Source organism: Hydra vulgaris, chromosome 03 (assembly GCF_038396675.1).
Source record: "Hydra vulgaris chromosome 03, alternate assembly HydraT2T_AEP".
Lineage (NCBI taxonomy): Eukaryota > Metazoa > Cnidaria > Hydrozoa > Anthoathecata > Hydridae > Hydra > Hydra vulgaris.
This window is the reverse complement of record NC_088922.1, coordinates 47,038,626-47,062,500: the sequence shown is the minus strand read 5'-3', so window position 1 is coordinate 47,062,500 and position 23,875 is coordinate 47,038,626. Positions and strand designations below refer to the sequence as shown.

The following is a 23,875-nucleotide window of genomic DNA, read 5'->3' as shown; positions in this document are numbered from 1 at the left end:
TCATGAAAAGAAAGATGTATCAAAAGTATATGCATTGTGAAAAGAAAAAATCAAATTATATACTATAAACACCCATTGTTTATTTTGATGAAAAGTTTATAATAGGGTTAGAGCGGGTACATTTTTTCCAGTTGAAAAAGTGAATAAGTATAGATCGAATAAGCAAAGGTTAATTTATTGAAATAACTCAGAAACAAAATGGCAACTTGATTTCAATTAAGTTTAAATAAAATAAAATAATTTTTGAAATATATAAAAACTTAAAAACTTTGTCAAAGTTAATTGAATTTAGAATAGTTTGAGAAGTATTTTCAACCAGATACTTTTCTTGACATACACCTTTTTTGCAAATAAAGACTAAGGGTTTTTATTGTGATGCTACAGTTAAAAAGATTAAGAATCTAAAATTAAGAAAAATAAAATGGAATACGTAATAATAATTTTAGTAAGTATTAGTCTTTTTTCATATCGAGCACTTTAAACATCATTAAATTAAATTGTAAAAAAAACGATGTAGAGCATAAATAAATGCCTTTACGTTTTTTTAAAAATCTTCATAGTGTAATCAAAAATAACAATACAAACATCTTCAATGTATTTTATCTCTAATTATTATAGTTTAATTTGTTGCTTAGAATTTTAGAATATCACATGGTTATAATGAAATTATAAAATATATTAATCACTATCAGTAATTTATGTTAAGAATATCTGATCCACTATAAATTTAGTTTTAAAATAGTATACTTAATAGCTGCATTTTTTGATTAGAATCTTAGAATATGACATCCCAATAATAAAATTAAGAAGTATAATTCACACTATAAGAAATACGTATTTAAAATATCACATTCTTCATGTATATAATTTATAAATGTTACAAAAATTAGTTATATTTGCTGCTTAGAATATTGGAATAATAATTGAGCCTAATGAAATTCTGCAATATATTAAATAATTATTGGTATTATACTTTAAGAATATATAATCCACCATTTATTTATGCTTGTAACATCATAGATGCTTGCATTTATTGCTTAGAATAATGTGTTTGGAAATTTTTTATATGCTATCTATTTTGTATATTGTTTACAAAAGTTATAGTCATTTGTCGCATTGTATATTCAGAATTTCACATCTTTTGGTTTTTAGCTAATTTAGAGAGTATTTGATCAATTTAAAAATATATAGAATAATAAATGTACAAAATGTATAGAAAAACTAACACTGATTTATATTTTTATATATATCTATATGTTACGGTTATGCATAATTTTATATACATATATATATATATATATATATATATATATATATATATATATATATATATATATATATATATATATATATATATATATATATATATATATATATATATATATATACATATATATATATATATATATATATATATATTTATATAAATATATACATATATATATATATATATATATATATATATATATATATATATATATATAAATAAATATATATATATATATATATATATATATATTTGTATATACATATATATATATATATATATATATATATATATATATATATATATATATATATATATATATATATATTTATATATATATATATATACATGGGGCTTGGCGAAAAGGCGAACTGTGTCTTTTTCTTGTTCCTCCCATTAATTTCGATATATGTATATGCAATATGAAGATTCTTCAACATAGAAATAAATTATGTACAAAAAAAAATTAAAATATTTCATCCCCTCATATTGATATGTAAAATATTGCATAACACGCAGTAGAAAATACGTAATATATATATATATATATATATATATATATATATATATATATATATATATATATATATATAATATATATATATATATATATATATAAAGGATGAGTAGAAGGTTATTAAGTTTCGAATAAAAAGTTAAGTTGTAGTACCAGGTTTTGTGGACTTTATGTCTACAATTATCATAGTTATAATAAATTTCATAAACGTATTTGTCGCTTTTTTATTATATACTGTGAACGTACTTGTATTATTCGGCGGCGCTTGGTACCCTACGAAGTTTAATTACTTCAAAACGCTTCCTAGTTTCATTTATTTTTTTTGGTGCGGTGATATTTTAAGCTGTGGTGATTTTATTACAATTCACATCAAATGGAGTTAAATGAAATAAAAGATATAGTTACGTAGCTGCAGCATTGCTTATACTTTTGGTCTTTTAATTTTATTACATTTTTAGCTTATATATTTAATATGTTTTAGAAAAATACTTTCTGAATAAAATAATTTCAGTTTTTATAACAAACAAATGCTTTTTTAAATTGTTAAATTTTATGTTTAAAAAATAAGCATAAAGTTAAATTTGCTACCTGTGTCCTCAAAATGCATAAATCTAAAACTTATTAGGACGGTTAAAAACCTGTTTTAAAAGGTAAAACTAAAATTTTTATTTTAGTAAAAAGTTATGGGTTAAAAATAAAAGCACTTATATTTTATTGTGTTTCTATAGTAAACTATAGAAAAACAAAAAATATTAAAACAGTAAACTATTGAATAAACACTAATTCTAAATTTAAAAATGGGGCTTTAATCTATTAGTTTTAATGAAATAGACAAACAAATCTCTATTACCACTTTCTATAAATTATATTTTCTATGAAGTGTGCTTTAAAAAATCAAAAAAAAATAAGGAAAACTAAAACTATTCGCCAAAACTTTTAGTACTAATTAACCAAGAGGTACTTGAGTCTCTTAGTTAGTGCAGTACTAAAATCAATAACATCAAGCATCAACATACGTTGTACTGCATTACCTCTAAAGTCAATTATAAATTCAACCTGTCTGGAAACATATTCCAAGACTGTACTAACTCTAGCGCTAGTTTGCATATTTACTCCCCTATTTTTATTTTTGATTATGATGGAGAACTTTATCCTGATTATTAATCATATAAAAACATAGACCTGAAAACCAAAGGAAAGTTCTCTAATTTGATGTCGAAGTGTCAAAAAAATATACCAAAAACGCTAATACTCGCCATCTTTTTTGAAGCACGACCAATTTAATAAGGCGGTAAACATTATGAAATCGTTAAAAAAAACTTTATAGCCTGGTTTTTATTTCGCTAAAACATTTTTAGGTGAAATTTAATATGTATTTTATTTTTATTTTAGTATTTTTTTTTGAAAAAACTTCGAATTTCAACAAGTTTTTTTTTTATTTTCAGGTTATATACATATTTTTTTAAATATATTAATGATTTTAGATAGACAAATGTTACTATATACAAAAATAATAATCAAATATTCATTTACAACTTGGTTCCAAAAGTAAATATAAGAGTGTTTTTCAAAACATTGCGCCCACATAAATTCTGAAAAATAATCGGGAATCATTTCACGATTTATGGGCTCAAACATAGCTTTGAATTAGGCTTTGTTTCTTTGTCACATTGCCTCAACCCTGTTTGCCGTAACATTTGTTACGGGATCAGCAAAACGTAAAGTAAGGTTTACTGTACAATGTTGAAAACCTTGCGCTGCTAAACCTCGGTATGCTGCCCACATATTGTTCCATATTTCAGTTCCAGGACGAAACTATTGTATAATAATGGATAATAAGGTTGCTGCATTGCGGTGCGCTACAGGAGTGAGTAACCCTTCTTTAGTCGCTATATCGTACGCACCAAAAATCTGTTGATCTTCTACAATTCTACCTCGGTTGCACTTCCTTCTTTTCATCTATTTCCACTATTGAACCCTCTATTGGCCCTTCTAATTGCACGCGATTATTAAGGATAAAAGTGACGACAATGTCTCTACAAAATTGATCCCAATCTACTATTTTTTTATTGCTACCAATTTCTAAATCCTTTTGAATATCTTCTACTGAAAGGCCACGACTTTTTCCGCGCTACGAGTCCAAATATAAGTAATACCTATTATTTGTCAAAGTTTCAGTTAAGAACTTTCAAAAAACTTCTAACACGAATACTTATTTTCTTTTTGCATTGTTTTTGCATGCATCTCCAAATCTTTCTATCGACATTATGACTATTTCATTCGTTCCACTGGGAGTTACGCGAGGACAGATCATATTGATAGCAAGTAAACCAAAGTCCCTGCACCACAGGATGCACTCGTTATTATTGTTTTTGAACCTGCGACCGTATTCCGGTAAATTAAGGCTATCAAACTTAATAATAGTCGTTCGTCTAGCATTCGCCATTTTATTTTTAAAACAAAAATACAGAAACATTTCTTATAGAGAGTCTTGTATAATTACATTTTGTTTTTGGCAAATTTTTTGCATCAGAATTTTTATGAATATTTTTGGAATTTCCATGAGTATTTTAATAACTTTCAAACTACAGAGACCAGGTGGCGTAGTTAATAATTGAAATTTTAAAATATTATAAAAAAGATGGCGAATATTAGCATTTTTGATATTTTTTTTGACACCTCAGCATCAAATTATAGAACTTTCCTTGGGTTTTCAGGTCTATGTTTTTATACGATTTTTAATCAGGATAAAACTCTCTATCATAAGGGGTTGTCCATAAAGTACGTACGCCAAAAAATTTGAAATTTAACCCCCTCCCCCAGTTGCCATGCGTTTTTTTATGTCCCCACCTCCTCTTAAAAAGTACTTACGTTTCTCAAATACCCCCCTCCACTTTTTTTTCTCAATAAAAAAGTTTATTAAAAAAACAGGTGGAAGTTACTTTAAATACTTTATACGACCCCAAAGCCCTTTGTTTACGCATTTTAAAAACGTCTTTAAATATATACGCAAATATTAATTTTAACAAATTTAAACTACTGTCCATGGCGTGTATGTTTGGCCGAGAGGTTAATGCGGATGGTATAATCAGTGGAATTCCGAGTTGGATTGCCGGAGAAATCCAATTGAATATTATTTTAGTTTAAATAACGAATCAAATAAAAATAATTATACATAAGGCGAAACTTCCAAAACTGATTATAAATTCTTAGCAAATTAAAAAAAAAAATAGAAGTTTTTACAAGATACTGTGAATGAACATCAATTATGGCTTTTACATATAAAATATATACAATTAAAAGTTTGTAAAACATAAGTATTTTGTATCAAATTTGCCCATACATAAATTCACTAAGGCCTAAGGGTATATACTTCTGCTTAATTCATTGCTTCATTACTATTGCAAAATATCAACAAACCTGACTTAAAAAAAATCTTGATTTGTAAAAACACGCTTGCGGATTTACATTTAGCATAAAATGTTTTAAAATGTACATAATTTTTTTTATTATAATTTAGATATAGTTTTACATATTATTTGTTTATGCGACACAGTGGTCGCAAAAAGTGACCAACGGAGCCGTCCAGTCACGTAGATCTGGGAGATGTGAAAATAGAAGTAGATTGTAGATGATGTCATTGGGTGATAATCATAAATGAATGTAAAGACTATTTTGTAGGAGGAAGAAAATTTTAGGACTCAGGGATTAGGTGAACAATAACTCACGCTCTAGTCATACTAAACAAAGGATAAAACAATGGTCTATGAGTAAACAAGTCAATATCGATCCGCTGGTTCATTAAAGGCAACGATGGCTAAAATTATCGCACCATACAAAAACAATAAAATAAGTAGATAACAAAATATAAAGTAAAATGATAAAAAAAATAAGTACGAGCAATATAAAAAGAAAAAATAGGCTAGTAAATGTGCTACTATATATGGTCTAAACTCTAGATAACAAACCGAAAACTGATAATCACCTGTGTGAGATAAAAGTATATAAATGTCGTTAATGTAACAAATTCATAATATAAAGCTCACAAAGCGCTATAATACTTGGGTGTAAGAGGTAAAGAAATGTTGGTGCCATGGTAACCCCATCAGAATTAAGTAGTAGATAATGGTGATCCCCCTCCTCAGGAATGCACTGCGATCACCAATGACGTTTCTGAGCGCCCGAGACCAGCACTAACGCCACTCGTCAGGGGCGTGTCCTTGCAACAGATCTCACCGCCTGCACTCTACGTCATGCTAGTCAAAATTGCAATATAACAGGACTACACTACACCAGACAAAAATCCCAATCCCTATCCCAGTTTTTAATTCAGCTCCAACATTCTTAGAGATCTCATGAGGGTGGTAAGGGATGTGCGTGGAGTATATATAAGCAAATATGTTGATACATATAAATTTCATGTACACTTACATTAGAAAAAACAAACGTGTACACATGCATGTATGCGTATGTATAAAAATAAACAAATTAATGTCTAGAAATAACACAAAGCAAATAGAAAATAGAAGTTAATAATTATGAGTAACTTACCATTTCTTTTATGGCTGAAATGTGTCTTTTAAATATAATAAGTAAATATCACTCATAATCAACGAAACTAAGAATGTTTGTCGTTAGTATAAAAGTAGTTAGTTGAAAATATGGTAGATAATCTGGTGACTCCAATAGTATGAGAAATATAAATCTTGCCTGATAAGTAGAGACAAAAGCTATCACACAAAACAGACTCAGATAAATTAAAGAATGATTAGCCAGAGATAAAAAAAATACATATAATCAGTAGGCAAAGAATAGAGAAAAAAATAAACAGATGAGACAATAAATGCGATTTTTTACTAATAGCTTATAACCACTGAAAAACGTAACGTTTAAAAACAATATTGTTAACAAAAAGTCCTAACGAACGTTAGTGAACATTGTATTGTGCAAACCACAACAAACTAACTTAGCGACGTCAGATCAAGAAAACTAGATAGAAACAAAAAAGAAACAAAAAACCTTATGAGATTGTGATGTCTAAACTTATCTAGTGGTATAGTTCAGTACATACAAACCAAAAATACATTTGTTATAAAAAAACGCTTATACACAATTATGTGAAAAATGTTTTACGCTCTTTTGCTTCTCACAAATATGCGGTCTCATTCACACGTAATAACACAAACCTGAATAAATATACAAGGATAAGGTCAAAAAAAGATTACGAACAAAAGTATATAATAAAGAACAAACATTTGATAAACTGATTTTAGAGACTGTTGATGTCTACAGGTATGATGGTGTAGTACATTAGTATGTACCGTTTGGTCGTCTCGTATGGTCTCGTTATGTTTTCGTTCACTTCCAAATCGGGTGAATAGAAAGCTAAACACACTCACTCCTTGCGCTTATGGGCTAGCACATCAGAGCCAGACGTAAGACCTACAGAATGGATTTCAATTGATCGAATGCACACCTTAGTCACCGTAGGCCACAAGCCATCGCTCTTAGTCAAAAGAGTGACTGCCCTGTGCTGGTGTGGAATGATGTGCTATTGAGTGAGATTTTAGATGCGAGCACATAGTCAGCGAGCGCTGATCCGACGTGCATTGTGGAGCTTCCGAATGAACGTGTGCGTGAGTTTTAGCGTAGCCATTAGGTTATTGAGCGCCGTAACCACATCCAGCGGGATGTCCTAATGTCCGTTTTGTCGTTGTAGTGTACATTGGAAGAAGTCGGGGCTCACCAGCCACAAAGAATAAATTTGTTTGTTTATGTGACACAATGGTCGCAAAAAGTGACCAACGGAGCCGTCCAGTCACGTAGATCTGGGAGATGTGAAAATAGAAGTAGATTGTAGATGATGTCATTGGGTGATAATCATAAATGAATGTAAAGACTATTTTGTAGGAGGAAGAAAATTTTAGGACTCAGGGATTAGGTGAACAATAACTCACGCTCTAGTCATACTAAACAAAGGATAAAACAATGGTCTATGAGTACACAAGTCAATATCGATCCGCTGGTTCATTAAAGGCAACGATGGCTAAAATTATCGCACCATACAAAAACAATAAAATAAGTAGATAACAAAATATAAAGTAAAATGATAAAAAATATAAGTACGAGCAATATAAAAAGAAAAAATAGGCTAGTAAATGTGCTACTATATATGGTCTAAACTCTAGATCACAAACCGAAAACTGATAATCACCTGTGTGAGATAAAAGTATATAAATGTCGTTAATGTAACAAATTCATAATATAAAGCTTACAAAGCGCTATAATATGTGGGTGTAGATACTGTGAATGAACATCAATTATGGCTTTTACATATAAAATATATACAATCAAAAGTTTGTAAAACATAAGTATTATGTATCAAATTTGCCCATACATAAATTCACTAAGTCCTAAGGGTATATACTTCTGCTTAATTCATTGCTTCATTACTATTGCAAAGTATCAACAAACCTGACTTGAAAAAAATCTTGATTTGTAAAAACACGCTTGCGGATTTACATATAGCAAAAATGTTTTAAAATGTACATAATTTTTTTTATTATAATTTAGATATAGTTTTACATATTTGTTTGAGTATTTGTATTTTTAAGTATTATGACCTAATTTTTGACTTTTTGGGACTATATATATATATATATATATATATATATATATATATATATATATATATATATATATATATATATATATATATATATATATATATATATATATATATATATATATATATATATATATATATATATATATATATATATATATATATATATATATATAAGTATATATATATATATATATATATATATATATATATATATATATATATATATGTATATATATATATATATATATATATATATGTATATTATATATATATATATATATATATATATATATATATATATATATATATATATATATGTATATATATGTTATAAATATATATATATATATATATATATTTATATATATATATATATATATATATATATATATATATAAATATATATATATATATATATATATATATATATTTATATATATATACTTATATATATATATATATATATATATATATAAGTATATATATATATATATATATATATATATATATATATATATATATATATATGTATATATATACATATATATATATATATATATATGTATATATATATATATATATATGTATATATATATATATATATATATATATATATATATATATATATATATATATATATATATATATATGTTTTCCGTCAAAAAAAATAAAACATCCTCGCTATTCACATTTGCCGACAATACTAAGTCCAAGTTCATTGACTGTACTACACTCTTAAGCATAATTAGGAAACCAAAATTGAAATTCATGAAAAACTTACTGATTAAATCTTTGCATTTAGACACAATTGATTTTCAGACGTAATGGCATGATTTTCAGGCGTTTTTTTTTTACTTTAAAAATCAGGGAAACAAAGCTTTCTTAAAATCAGGGATTTTGTTTACCTGAAAGTCAGGAACTATTTTACTATTTATTCAGGAAAGAACTTTCGTCAACTCGGGTTTTATATACAGACATATTATTTTATATATTGTCGGCATTTTTATTGTAGATAAAATTGATTTTGAAACAATCTTGCCATAACTCAGTTAAGTAAATTTTTTGGGCACCCCTATTTTAACTTCGTTTTGCTATTGCGATTAAAAATCTATTTATACTTTATTAATTAGGACTTTTTACATTCATAAATGTATTCGATTACAGTTACTTAAATTTATGTTGATAGAATTCATTTTAATGTTATTAATCACGTTTTTTAGTTATAGTTTGCAGGTAGAGATGATTTTAATAATTAAGTTAAAAAATAATGTTATCATAATTACAAACATTACTATGTAAATACTACTACTCATACTGTACATTTATGTGGGTATTCATTTGGTTAAATTCCATTGCAAATAAAATAAAAAGATTTTGTTGATGTGTGTATTTGTATAACATTTTTGACAATTTTCTTTTCTGACAATATGGGTAGATGTTGCTTGTTAAAAAGAGCGTTATTTATATTTAACGTGCTTTAAAAAAGTAACAAGATCCCGTTCACATTCTGAGATCCGATCATTGTTCAAAATTCTATACAAACGTGCTTGCAAAAACTGCCAAACATGGCTTATAATTTTGTCGTACTAAATCTGACCGATGTAGTGTAGGTTGAAGCACTTGTCAACAGCAGAAACCATACAACGCGATTCATTAGTTTCGTTTTCTGCAATAACAATGGATTAGCTAATCTTTTCAATTACACCCAATGCAATAATTATTGTTTGTTTAACACTGTCACTTTTAATTTTAGCAAAAATTTTGTCCATTGAAGTTCCATACTAATAAAAGGTAATATAAATATAGTTTACGCATTTTAAACAAAGTTAACATAAAATTGAGGCCTCCGAAAAAAAATTTTACGCTATAAGATAAACGTAGCCATTGCTTACAGAATGTAGCTAGATAGATCGCTTGCATACTTCAGTAATTGAGGCACGCTGTAGATTTCGCCCAGGAACTGTTAGCATAAGTGGAAGTAGTAGCAGAGCGTATTTTTCCTTGGTATCGTTAAAAATGTTCCTAAATACGTACAAAAACTTATATTGTTTTAAAAACTTTTATATGTGTATGTAAAAATGTATTAAAACAATGTAAAACATGTAATCAATGTAAAACATGTAAACAATGTAAAACAATGTAACATGTAAAAAGTTATTAAAACAATATAACTTTTACAAACTTAATAAATAACGTAATGCTAACTTATTTGGTGGTAATAAACATTTATTATTTAAACATGAATAAATAAAACAAACCTACAAGTAGGTTGTTGTTAACTGCTATTTCGTCAAGTAATATTGTAAGATCGGTTGACAACCTTTCGCGTTTTCCTCAGGCACACAAAGGATCCGTGAAAAACGGTCACCTAGCCCATTCACTAACTGTTTGCTGTTGGGTGCACTTCTGCAGAATTGCTCTTTAAACTAAATGAAATAGTAACTGTTATTAAAATAAAATTTACTATATTGGTACTCAACAATTTAATTAGTAATAATTGTATTTTTTAATGGGGAAAAAGATGAGAAAATGTTTTTATTGGAAGTCTTCCTTCCCTCATTAAGAGACTACGACTTGCATAGGTTGATACCATAATAATTTTAATGCGATTCTCGTTAGGTGCCTCTTTTAAAAGTTTATGGGTACGAACCCTTTCAACTTCTATAAAATACTCTGATAAAAAACAATAATGAAAATAAAAATAAAAAAATAATACAACAATTAAAGAAACTCTTATCTTTTACTATATTTTTATACAGCATATTTTAAACAGCTCTTAAATACGCCATTAAATATAAATAAGATAAAACTGTTAACATATCATAATTAAAGTCAAAAAACATAATTTAAATAATATATTTTAAAATATCTGTAACATTTAAGTAAATTATTACACTACCATTATTGATTCAAAATTTTGCAACAATAATGGTAGTGTAATAATTTTATTTGTATAAATATATATCTCAAATATATACCTAATGCAAATATTCATTCTATAAACATACTGTTTTAAGGCGCTTTTGATGCGGCTTGTTTGGTTGCCAGTAACTACCAGTTGTTTTCTCAGCATCTTTAAACGCTCTTCATATAACCTGATGGTGAATATTTTTCACTTTGACATTACAGGACACATACTTCAGACAGTTTGTTGAAGTATTACGAAACGGAAGTGAAAAATATTTACCTGATGGTGAATATTTTTCACTTCCGTTTCGTAATACTTCAACAAACTGTCTGAAGTATGCGTCCTGTAAAAACACAAAGGTTTGTAAAACTAAATAAATTGCAACTATTATCCCACTTCCCAAAAGATACATATAAAAGTTTCAATTAGACTTATAACAATACTTACATAAACATCACCATTACCTCTTTTTAAGGTCGGAAAGCGGTTTGTCGCTTTTTCTCTGTATTGGGATAGCTGCACCAAAAATAGAAAAAGTAAACAATAAGCATGCTGCGTTTAATAACGTATCTATTTCCCCATTTATTTTTGCAGTAAATTATTTATAAATATTAACTTAAATTTAAAATAAAATTAATTATATTAAGTTTTACTATTTGATTTTACATATCAAAAAATTAGATTCAAAATCAAAAATTATATTAAAGGTTTCCTAATCAGTTATTATCGTTTACAAGTTTTCCAACAATGATGGATACAAAAAGATCTTTTATCAAGACTAACTGCCCGGTTTGTTCATTTTCAGATAAGATTTATGCACCTTTAGGGTGATCATTCCACAATTAATGCACCTTTAGGGTGGTCTTTCAACAATTAATGCACCTTTAGGGTGATCTTTCGACAGTTAATAAGCCTTTAGAATGAATTTACTATTTACTATGCTTATTAATAAATACTATAATTTTATGAAAAAAGACAAAAAGTTTCATTTAATATTATTAATTAAATAAATTTCACTCACAAACTTATATTGACATTGATGCGAACTAGCAGAACAGCTGATAACATTAAAATTTATTTGATTCATTGTGATTGTTGTTGTTGGTACAATAGGCTGTCTTACATCACTATATGAAAATGCAAAGCTCTATATGAAGATGCTTTCATGAGGTATATATGCTTCGTTAGTATTGATAAGACAAGGAGGGTACACATTCTGTAATTAAACAAATATGCTAAGAAAAATGTAAGTTTACGTTTTTGTTCCAGTCTTTATTTAAATATTGAGATTATCGAGAGGGATTTACATACTGATACATATTTTGATACCAATAGTTATTAAAAAAATTACACACTGTTATTTAGATGATAGAGAGAAAAGTATCATAAAGAATCTCAAAGTTACATTTAAAGTGCTCGAAGTATATATATACATATATATATATATATATATATATATATATATATATATATATATATATATATATATATATATATATATATATATACATATATAATATATATACATATATATATATATATATGTATAAAAATTATTTGTATATATATATATATATATATAAATATATTTTTTTATATATATATATATTTATATATATAGATATATATATATATTTATATATATATATATATATATATATGTATATATATATATATGTATATATATAAACACACATATACATATATATATATATATATATATATATATATATATATATATATATATATATATATATATATATATATATATACATACCCGAAAAAACAAGATAATAATCATGCAAACTATCAAGTGTGTAACAGCTGTTGGTGTTGTGACTTGAGATGACACCAACGGTGTTAGTTTCATCACAAGTTACAGTGTAACTGTGTAGATGCTCATCAAACTGAATCAGCCAAAATTATGGCATAACAAATGAGCTTTTTTGTTCATGATCACAATCTTGTCTAATAATGTCTACTATTAGTGGCATTACAGGTTTGTGAACAGTACCACAGGCTTCATTAAAATTTGTAATATATACAACAGCATGTTTATCTGCAAAATGAGATGACACTGTTTCTCCATATGGCATAAGATATAAAAGTGTTTCGGTAAATATGCCCAAAACAAGACTTTATTTAAAACCTTTTTTTTTAATCACTGACTACAGTGTGCAAGTTGATAACGAATACAAGTGTGTAGACAATGTTACGAAAATTGCAAACAATGAGGGCTAATCTCTTAAAAAAGTTGTGTTTGACTTCAAAACGCATGCACTACATCCTGGCTAGCGGCCTATTTTTTAGGATTAGACTTGGATAATATGTAGGTCTGTGGTGTTTGTACATTAAATTCTTGTTTGGAAAAATATTTTTGAACAGTGACTTATGGTTTCCAATCAAAGCGGCTGTGCCTGTCAGATTTGTGGACCGCAGGTGAAAATTCAATACTTGAAGTTTTTAACAATAGCAACAAAATTTTCCATTGTTCTGATTCGCTTGGTACTTTATCCCCAACCAACAAAGGCAAGACAATTAATAAAGTCATTGTTTGACTAGATTTCTATCCAAGAAGAAAACTGCTATCTTTTAAACAGTTTTCAGTTATTAGACAAGGTTTTTTATCTTGTAATGTTAATCCGTAAGGAAAATGTCTAAGACAATTATTTAACAAATTTAAAGCAAAACGATGCTGAATGTAGATAAAATTATAAAGAACCAATTTGATTTCTAAAGCAGCTATATCTTCCAAAATATCATGCATGATGTCCCCACTATCATTTTTAGCCGGATGATAGTACTTAAGTTTTTTCAAAATACTTGCAACTTTTCCAAACTCGGCTTTATAAATTTGCTGTGCTGCTATTTTGTTAATTCCTCATATTGTGCTACAGATTGTTGAAACTTTGGAATTTCTGTAAAACTGCTTTGCATTATTCCTTTGTCAGCTGGGCATAGATCACAACAAAAGTCACTATTAAAAGACTCTATATAGTCTAAACAAGTATGAAGTCCGAGGTTGTCACCTTGAATTAGCTTCACCGTAAACTTGGATTTGAAATCCATCCTCCATACACTTTAAATTATTAACAATTGCTCTTAAAACTGCATTAATGCCATACTTGTTTATGTCATTGGCATATGTCAATGCAACTAAATGTACATTTGCTAAATTAAAATTGGAAATAGGTGGAAAATTTTTCAAAATAAAGGAGAATGCTCCAAGCTTGTGCATGGTCGCTTTTGTTCCTACACGGTTTACTGCTTCCACCTCTTTGTAATAACGTTGAATAATACTTTGTGTGTAACAAAGTTAGGTGGAGGCAAAGGATAGCAGTTTCGGTGGGCATGGTTATTACTTCCATCTTGGTAGTCACGTAAGATTTCACCTTCAGCTATATCTTTATTAAAAGTGCAGGCTGACCAGTAATCAGAGTGTCTAAAAATATAATTAAAGGTTGTGCTGCTGGGTACAAACATAAAAGTGTCTTCTACTTGAACTTGCTTGCCCATCTTTGTTTTCCACCAATGTCCCAGTACAGTTTCAGTAAGGATATTTAATGCATCAACCCTTTCCAGATATGTACTCAGCTTTTTCACAGTATTAATATTATGGAATAGATGTTCAAGAGAGGCAAGAAAAATTTATGCATTTTTTTTTATTCTCTAGATTATATATTAGTAAACACTTTACTGACTTTATGTTGCACAGTACAAGTAAAAATAGAAAAAATCTTATTCAAACCATTATGTATGTCATTTACATTGTTTAATGGAATACCAGCAGACATTAGATTAAGAAGAAACTTTGCAGCTGGTAAGAATATTCCTCTATGGTTAAAACACTCAGCTATATCAAGAATTGGTTGTGCATCAGGAGCATCATAAGCATCATCAAAATATTCTGGCATAAAGCTGTCTTAGGCATCGATATTATCATTTGATAAATTAAATACTTGTTAAGTCACAAAAGTTTACATGGCTCCTCAAATAGTTCACATGGCTCCTAAAGCGCACGTATACCTATCATATGGCAAAGCTAAAAATTTATTGTAGCAAAATTGTGAGCACATTTAAAGCATGTTAATTGCATTTTTATTGATTAATTTTATTTGTGAACCTGTAAACAGCAAATATAGTTTTAGTTAAAAAATACCTTCAAATATATAGCTAAAAACCACTCCTAATTTTTAAAAAACCTCCAAGCTTTATAAACATCAACTTTAAATCTTCAATGGTAACCAACACCATCGCATCAGCATCAATACTATTTTTTAAAAAAATATTTATTTAAAACATACATTTTATTTTTCTTTCTTATATAGATAAAATAGATATTATAACATTTAATCTAAAAATTCTATTTTAAATATATAGAAACATAACTTAAATTTTTTTTTTATAGTTAGTTCAACTTAAATGAGTGCTGTTAAATTTGCATTTAGTACTGAAGGTATTACAGTACTACAAGTATATTTAAATTTTTTTTTAATTATTATTTCTGGGTTTTATAAAGAAAAACAAGTATTACTAATCAAGTCTAATATACAGATATATAACATACCTTCTAGAACTTGCATCCTATTCTCTAACTTCTTTAAAGACAATTCTTCAAGAAACACATGAAATAATTTACAGGGTAATTGAGCCATACTCAAATGTCAAGTAAATTAAGAATCTAATTTATTTTAAGAAACCAGTTAATTAAACTTTATTTTCATAAACAATAAATCAAATTTTACAACTCTTACAATAATGGTTGAGTGTATACACTCAACTTTTATAGCAAAATTTCAAAATTGACTCAACACGATGGAATTGTTTAAATGATAATCAGGAATTTTGCCTGATTTTAGGGGCAAAAAATTAACTAAATTACTCATGTAATAATTTTCCTGAGTTCATCTTAGAGTATACAATCATAACTCGCAGGTCTAAAAGAGCTAAATTTGCAGATTTAATGAACCGAAAATCTTTAAAAGGGGGAGGGAGGAGGGTATCACACACCGTTTGCGCTTGCCTTGGATGTACAGTGCCTTAAAGTGAGTGATACATAAGGTCGCCAAGCACTGTTCTCTTCCTTTGTATGTTTAGAGCAGAAGAACATTACTTAACAAAATAATAGTTTACTTATCTTTTATGACTTTTAATCATGACTAAAAACATTACCGAACTCTTATCTTCAGTTGATGTATTTTAATTTAACTCTTGGTATTCCTATTGCCATTCAATGTGTTTGTACCAAGTTATAACTAAAAAGATGGCATATAAATTTATCTATATATTTAAAACAACAAAATATTTGTGGTTGTTAAGATATGTTTTGGTCATCAAAATAAACTGGGGTTGATATTTAAAAATTAAAATGACAAACGTAATCTAAATTTGTTTAAAATTTAATTTTTTAATTTAAATTAGTTTTAAAACACATTATGCTTTATTTAAAGGCTTCCTTTATAAAATATCTAAAATTAAAATAGACACTGTAAGGATTTTGATACAACTAACAAACCTTAGCAAATAATAAAGCAAAAGCGTCAATGAAAAAATGTCAACCTAACAGAACAAACTTTATATGATGGTGTTTTGTTTAAAACGACAATCTTCTTTACTTGATTTTAGTATAGAATTTTTTCAGTGGTTTTTGATAAAATAATATAGGAAAGTATTATGCGACGATAAAACTCAAATTTAATAAAGTAATGCAGTAAAGCATAAAAGTATTAATATGGAAGTCAAACAAACTTTATCTTTAATCAAGTAGAAAAAAATCCATTAAACAGTATTGTCAGAAGGACTTTTTAATCCGCCTATTTCAAATGATTCTGGATGACCAAATTTAAAAAACTAAACATTATACTGGTCTCAATATTATATCGTTAAGCAAATCAGAGTTTCAAAATACATGTTATTGTAAACAAAAGATATCTTTGGCTTCAAAGAACACTTAAAAATTATGTCTACAAATACTTTTTTTTAAAATTTCAAAATTCTGTTTTATGTAGTTTTGTAATAAATCTTCCTAAAACAATCAGTTTTGTTAACGTTTGAGATGTTAGAAATTTTAGCACAATTAAGTAGAGCAGTGTAAGTATTATCAGAAAAAAGTCTTCGCTTTCGAAGTTCATTATTTCATATTTTTTGATAACATGGACAAAAGTTTATCAACAAAAGAGTTTTATTATTAGTTAACCAAGGTTTTTCATAAAACGTTAGAATTAAATTTTTTATCACATACAATTGCCTTTGCTTTTCTATTTGACTTTATTACTGATTCTAGACTTAAATGAATTTTATCACATAAAAACTAGAATTTTATTTGTTTGCAGGTTTTCCCAACATTTTCACAAGAAATTTAGAACCATCAAACAAACAGCTTCTATTACAAGTTATCATAACAATTAAAATACCTTTTAAAAGAAAATTTATATAATTGATTTTCCAAAAACAGCAACTTCCTTATACAATAACATTTCTGTAACATACACCTTGCAACGTAAAAAAATAGTTCCTAGTAGTTATTTTCAAACTAGAAAAAAAAGTGTTAGAAAGTTTCTCGCAATTTTAGAATAAACTAAAAATCTATCTGAGAGAAAATCTGTGCAAAATTTTGTTTTTGTTCAACTTTTTGAAGTTTTGATGGCAATCAGATTATACTGTTATTAGACATTTTAAAACTCACATTAGATAAACATTCTAGCCAACATAATTTCCTTACACTGTTTCTAGGAAATCTATACATTTTTTAAATTGTATATAAATTGTTGAGCTTTATCGATGATAAATAACTCGTTGAACAGCAATAAACACATTTCAAATTTTTTTAGAGACAAACTAATTTTTTCATTTTTTATAAACATAAACAAATTTCATATTTTTTTATAAACATAAAAAAATTTCGCCATTTTCATAATAAACTATATAAAGAAACCAACAGACGGTGCTATTAAATAAGTCTTTTTAATTATAAAAACTTTTTCATTTAATGATTCATATTCACTTTATTTATAAAGGTTTTATTAAAGGAGAGTGAATATTTAATAGAATTTCTATTAATTTGTACTTTGCTACATAAGTTCTGTTTTTACTACAGGATCTTGCTTAAGGAGTCTTTGGTTACTAAGTAAGACCTCCTTGTTAATAAAAAGAACGCAGCTAAATACTGTCAACTGGGGTGAGTTCGGACAATTTTGAAGAAAATATTAAAATGTTTCATTAAAATCAATACAAAATGGAAACATTTTTGTGGAACGTGCTACTGTAATTATAAAGAATATGAAGAAATTTTGGCTTTCAGCTTTCTAATATGTTATTAGCATAAAAAAATCAAAATCGGGAAATGGGGTGACTCTAGACACTTACAACTTTAGATTTCAAAAGTTGAAATTTCAACATCAAGATTTAAAATTTTTTTCTTATTTCAAATAACAAAACAAATAACAACAACTAATGAAAAACTATTTAAAATATACATGTAGTTAATGAAACAATTACAATGATTAATTAACTACACTGAAGAATCAATTACCAATCCTTTTTATTTTGTTTAAATTTTTGAAAACTGTAAAAGTATATCATATACAAATTGTTTTCTTTTAAAAAAATTAAAAAAACAGTTACAGTTTTGGGCGTACAATGCAATCAGCCAACATGGCATTTTCCAAACACTTTGAATGATACCAACGACCACAACGTTTACAACCAGTCCAATCAATTAAAGCTTCTTCTTCTTTTTCTTCTTCTTCTTTTTCTTCTTCTTTTTCTTCTTCTTTTTCTTCTTCTTTTTCTTCTTCTTCTTCTTCTTCTTCATTGATTTCATCGTTTTCGTCATTATCTTCTTTTCCACAGATAAAATAAAGATCAGTTTCAATACCTTCAACAACATTTAAAACTGCCCCAGATGAAATACTCAACTTATTGTCCCTGTGTTTTTTTGTTTCATATGCTCCACGACGAGTCATTAGCAAAGTTGTAACCGAATTGTTTAAAACAAATGCTGTTGTTGCACAAGGTTTCCTGTAATCAAAAATTCTTTTAAAAACCTTTAGACGGTTTATTGGATCTGGCCCGAATGTAATAAAGTCAGAAACCAAATTCTGTGTCTTACATCTTAATCAATAAACTTTTTAATAGAGCTGGAAAATGTTCTTTGGGAAAGCATCTAGTTTTTCTGCTTTTTTTTTCGACTCATATTGTACATGTTTCCAACAGCGCTTCATTCGACTTAAAACAAATACATCTAATGGCTGGATTAAATGTGTGGCATTGATAAATTGGCGGCAACTTAGCGATGTAAACATTATGCTCCTTAGCAAGTTTAATTACTTCTGGATTAAAATGAGAGGTCAAGTTTTCTTCTAAAAGAAGCTTGGGTCCATTTAAATATTGAACGTTTGGAAAGAAGCATATTTCGAACCACTTGGCAAATGTCTCCATATCAAACCAACCAGATTTTGTGCAACTGTATATTGTTGCCTGTGGCCCTCCTGTTACCCAACCTTTATAAACGTTAAATGCTCTAAAAACTGCCACAAGTGGTTGTAGTACCCTTATTGCAGATCCACACCTCATGAGAGATATTGACGTTTTACTATGTTCTTGAACATTTTCCGCACGTCGTCTTCCTCTTCGAACAAAGTCAAACTTTTTTCCAGGATCATCTGAAAGATTTGTCTCATCAAAGATAAATATGTTTGAAGTTTGAATATGAGATTCATAAGTTTTTTCAAACTCATCAAAAAAATTAATTATTATTTCTACTCCAAACTTTAATCTTGATTGTTTAATGTTAGAAGCATTTCTGGCAGAAGTATTGCTACGTTTTATAAAACATATTACCCAGCCATTTCCAAGTATCTGCGAATTGATGCTGTTTGACCCATTAAGATTTTTGAGGAAATTAAAAGCTATCATTCTGACTTCTAATCTTTTAATAAGAAAACCCCAATTGGGAACATCTTCTAGCATTTGAGCAGTGAGTAACTTATCTGCTTTGCTTATAATTTTCTGACCACCAACTTTCTTTAAGGTGGGTTTTTTAATGCGATCATGCAATGTTGATTTTTTGCTTTGTGCTTATCAGCAGCTTTTTTCCAATTCTCATGCCTTAACTGTAACTTTTTATAGCTTTTTTTATATCTTCTTTAGAGCTTGTTTCATGCAACAAAACAACTAAGTTTAGTTTAAGTTTGTAGTTTCACGCTTTAGCTAAAAGCAACTGAATAAGTAATGCTCTGCCCGGAGTTACCCCGCAGTCCAAAGTCACCCAGGTTAACGGTAGCCTAAATATATATTAAATTATCAGGGTTTTGTGTAGAATGGTTTCACAACATAACAACTTTTGCTTTGGTAGCTACAACTTGCCATTTTAGTCTAAAATTTGCCATTATATTTGTCAATTTGCAATTTTATTTGTCAATTTGCCATTATATTTAACTTCCAATTCAAATTAAGTTGATATGCTGCAAAAGGTTTGATATTTTTTTAAAAACTTATGGGCTTGTGAGACAAAACCCGTTAAGTACATGGGTTTTTCATAAAAGCATTTTATTTTTCTAAATGAAAAAATTCTGTAACATAGTCAACTTGGCTCAGTCACGCTTTTGAAAAAGTTTTCGAGGCATTTTGACTACTTGTAACTTCCATAGGCTGGGTGAATAAAAATGAGCAATTGCTTTTACTCAGTAATTGGTCAATTTTACGTAAATAAAAACTTTAGCAATTTTGGTTAAGTTTTTATTTATGTAAAGCTGAACAATTACGGAGTAAATTGTTTAGCTTTACTAAAAAACTCCTAAAGATTTTATTCATGTAAAGCTGAACAATTACTGAGTAAAACAATTGCTCATTTTTATTCTCTACATACTCTTTACATAAATATATGTAAAGAGTATGTAGAGAAAAAAAAAACGGAACTGAATATAGCAATTGATACACTTGGTACAGCCTGGATCCACTGTAGCAATTGTATATATAAAGAAAATTTTTAAACAATTTTTTTTTATATTTTTTCTTTTCTTTTTATGAACTTCGGCACTACCTTTGTTTTAATAAAACAAAGGTAATGCCGAATAGGCTCCGATAGGAGCTAACAGTAGTACAATATGGTATATAAATCAATATCGACAGTTTTATTAACAGTTTTATGAACATTTCTACGAATAGTTCTATAAACAGTTCTATGAACATTTCTATGAACAGTTTTATGAACATTTCTATGAATAGTTCTATGAACATTTCTATGAACAGTTTTATGAACATTTCTATGAACAGTTCTATGAACAGTTTTATGAACATTTCTATGAACAGTTTATGAACATTTCTATGAACAGTTCTATGAACAGTTCTATGAACAGTTCTATAAATAGTTCTATGAACAGTTCTATGAACAGTTCTATGAACAGTTCTATGAACAGTTCTATGAACAGTTCTATGAACAGTTCTATGAACAGTTCTATGAACAGTTCTATGAACAGTTCTATGAACAGTTCTATGAACAGTTCTATGAACAGTTCTATGAACAGTTCTATGAACAGTTCTATGAACAGTTCTATGAACAGTTCTATGAACAGTTCTATGAACAGTTCTATGAACAGTTCTATGAACAGTTCTATGAACAGTTCTATGAACAGTTCTATGAACAGTTCTATGAACAGTTCTATGAACAGTTCTATGAACAGTTCTATGAACAGTTCTATGAACAGTTCTATGAACAGTTCTATGAACAGTTCTATGAACAGTTCTATGAACAGTTCTATGAACAGTTCTATGAACAGTTCTATGAACAGTTCTATGAACAGTTCTATGAACAGTTCTATGAACAGTTCTATGAACAGTTCTATGAACAGTACTATGAACAGTTCTTTGAACTTTTTATGAGTTTTAAATTTTATAAAATTTTATTTTTTAAGACAGAATATACAACTTTATAAATATAAGTAGAGAGTATTTGTTTAGATACCTGTACTTTAACACCAAAAGTATATAACCAGCCAAAATTTATAACACATAACACAAAAATTTTTTAACCAAAAAATAGATAACCAAGTCAACAGATATATTAGCTAAGAAAAGTCAATAATGAGCATAATTATTAACATAATGCATATAAAAATATAAACGTATAAAATATAATTGTACTAAATTATCAGCAAAATGATAAAGATTTTAACTTATTAATTTAAATAAAATTTTTAGTAAAGAATAGTATACTAGTATGAAGTATTAAAGTAATAAAAATATTTTAAGTCTATTAAGATGCTTATTCATGAATCAGCTGATATTATGGCAACAGACAATGAAGAGAAAACTCCATTACATACAGCAGCAGAGTATGGTCATTTTAAATGTCTGGTTACATTAGTTCAAAACTCATCAGGAAATATCAATGGAACTGATGAGAAAGGAAGATCACCTTTGCATCTTGCTGCATATAAAGGCTGGGTGTAAGAAAAAAATTTTTTTTTTAATATCATTTTAGTTTTATATATTGATGTAATATTTTACACATTATTGTAAATGTTTTATAAGTTAGTCTAAATATACTATGAATTATTTTACTTATTCCATAAATTAATTGAACAATTATTTCAAGTTAGAAAAAAGTAAATAAACTAGATTAAATCTATTAAGATTTATATTGTTTCAAATTTGTAGAAATCCTAAAACATCAAACAATTAATTTTTTATTTTCTTACTTAATAACTTCCTTTTTTTTTTTTAATTTAACCAGATGTTGACTTTTTTCAATAATAACATATTAAAAAATATACTAACTATATTATTTAATAAAAATTGATTTTTGTTATATAATGAGAGTTATGGAATTTTAAAATCATTGGAAATAAACACGAGTCTGTATTAAATTTCAAATGTGTATGTAAATCAATTTTGAATTTAGCAAAACAACAAATACTCTAATTGAAATGGGTGCACAAATTTCAAGTTGTGACGATTCAGGTTGGACTCCTCTTGATTATGCTGCAAGTTATGGACATAAAAAAATTGTACTAAAGCTTATTAACAACGGTGCTAATGTGAATAGATATGATTCAAACAAAACAACGCCTCTTCATCATGCTTCAATTAAGGGTAATGTTGATTGTATAGAGGCTCTGTTGAATAATGGTGCTAGTATATCTTTTAAGAATAAAGATGGAAAGAATTGCTTAGATCTGGCTGTAGAAAACAATCATAAAGAATCTTGCATAATTTTCATTAAGAATGAAAGGTTTGTGATTTAAGAAAATAAAAAATCCATAAAAACATAAGTCGTAAGGCTAATGTTTTCATAATAATTTTTAAAAATAATTTGTGCGTGTTATATACTTACATACATACGTACATTCATACATATATATATACAAACACACATACATACATACATACATACATACATACATACATACATACATACATACATACATACATACATACATACATACATACATACATACATACATACATACATACATACATACATACATACATACATACATACATACATACATACATACATACATACATACATACATACATACATACATACATACA

At 27.4% G+C, this 23,875-nt stretch overlaps 1 protein-coding gene across 18 annotated transcripts in view; it reads left to right on the top strand.

Annotated features, from left to right (window-relative positions):
* Positions 1–23,875, top strand: part of LOC136078211 (transient receptor potential cation channel subfamily A member 1-like) — a 200,470-nt gene that overhangs the window by 96,148 nt on the left and 80,447 nt on the right. For 16 of the 18 annotated variants that reach the window (XM_065793442.1, XM_065793447.1, XM_065793448.1 and 13 more), the window contains 2 exons: positions 22,571–22,767; positions 23,223–23,552. In XM_065793442.1, the coding sequence (XP_065649514.1) occupies positions 22,571–22,767; positions 23,223–23,552 (527 nt within the window). The remainder of the gene's footprint in view (positions 1–22,570; positions 22,768–23,222; positions 23,553–23,875) is intronic. The other 2 variants (XM_065793452.1, XM_065793453.1) reach the window with 1 other exon arrangement.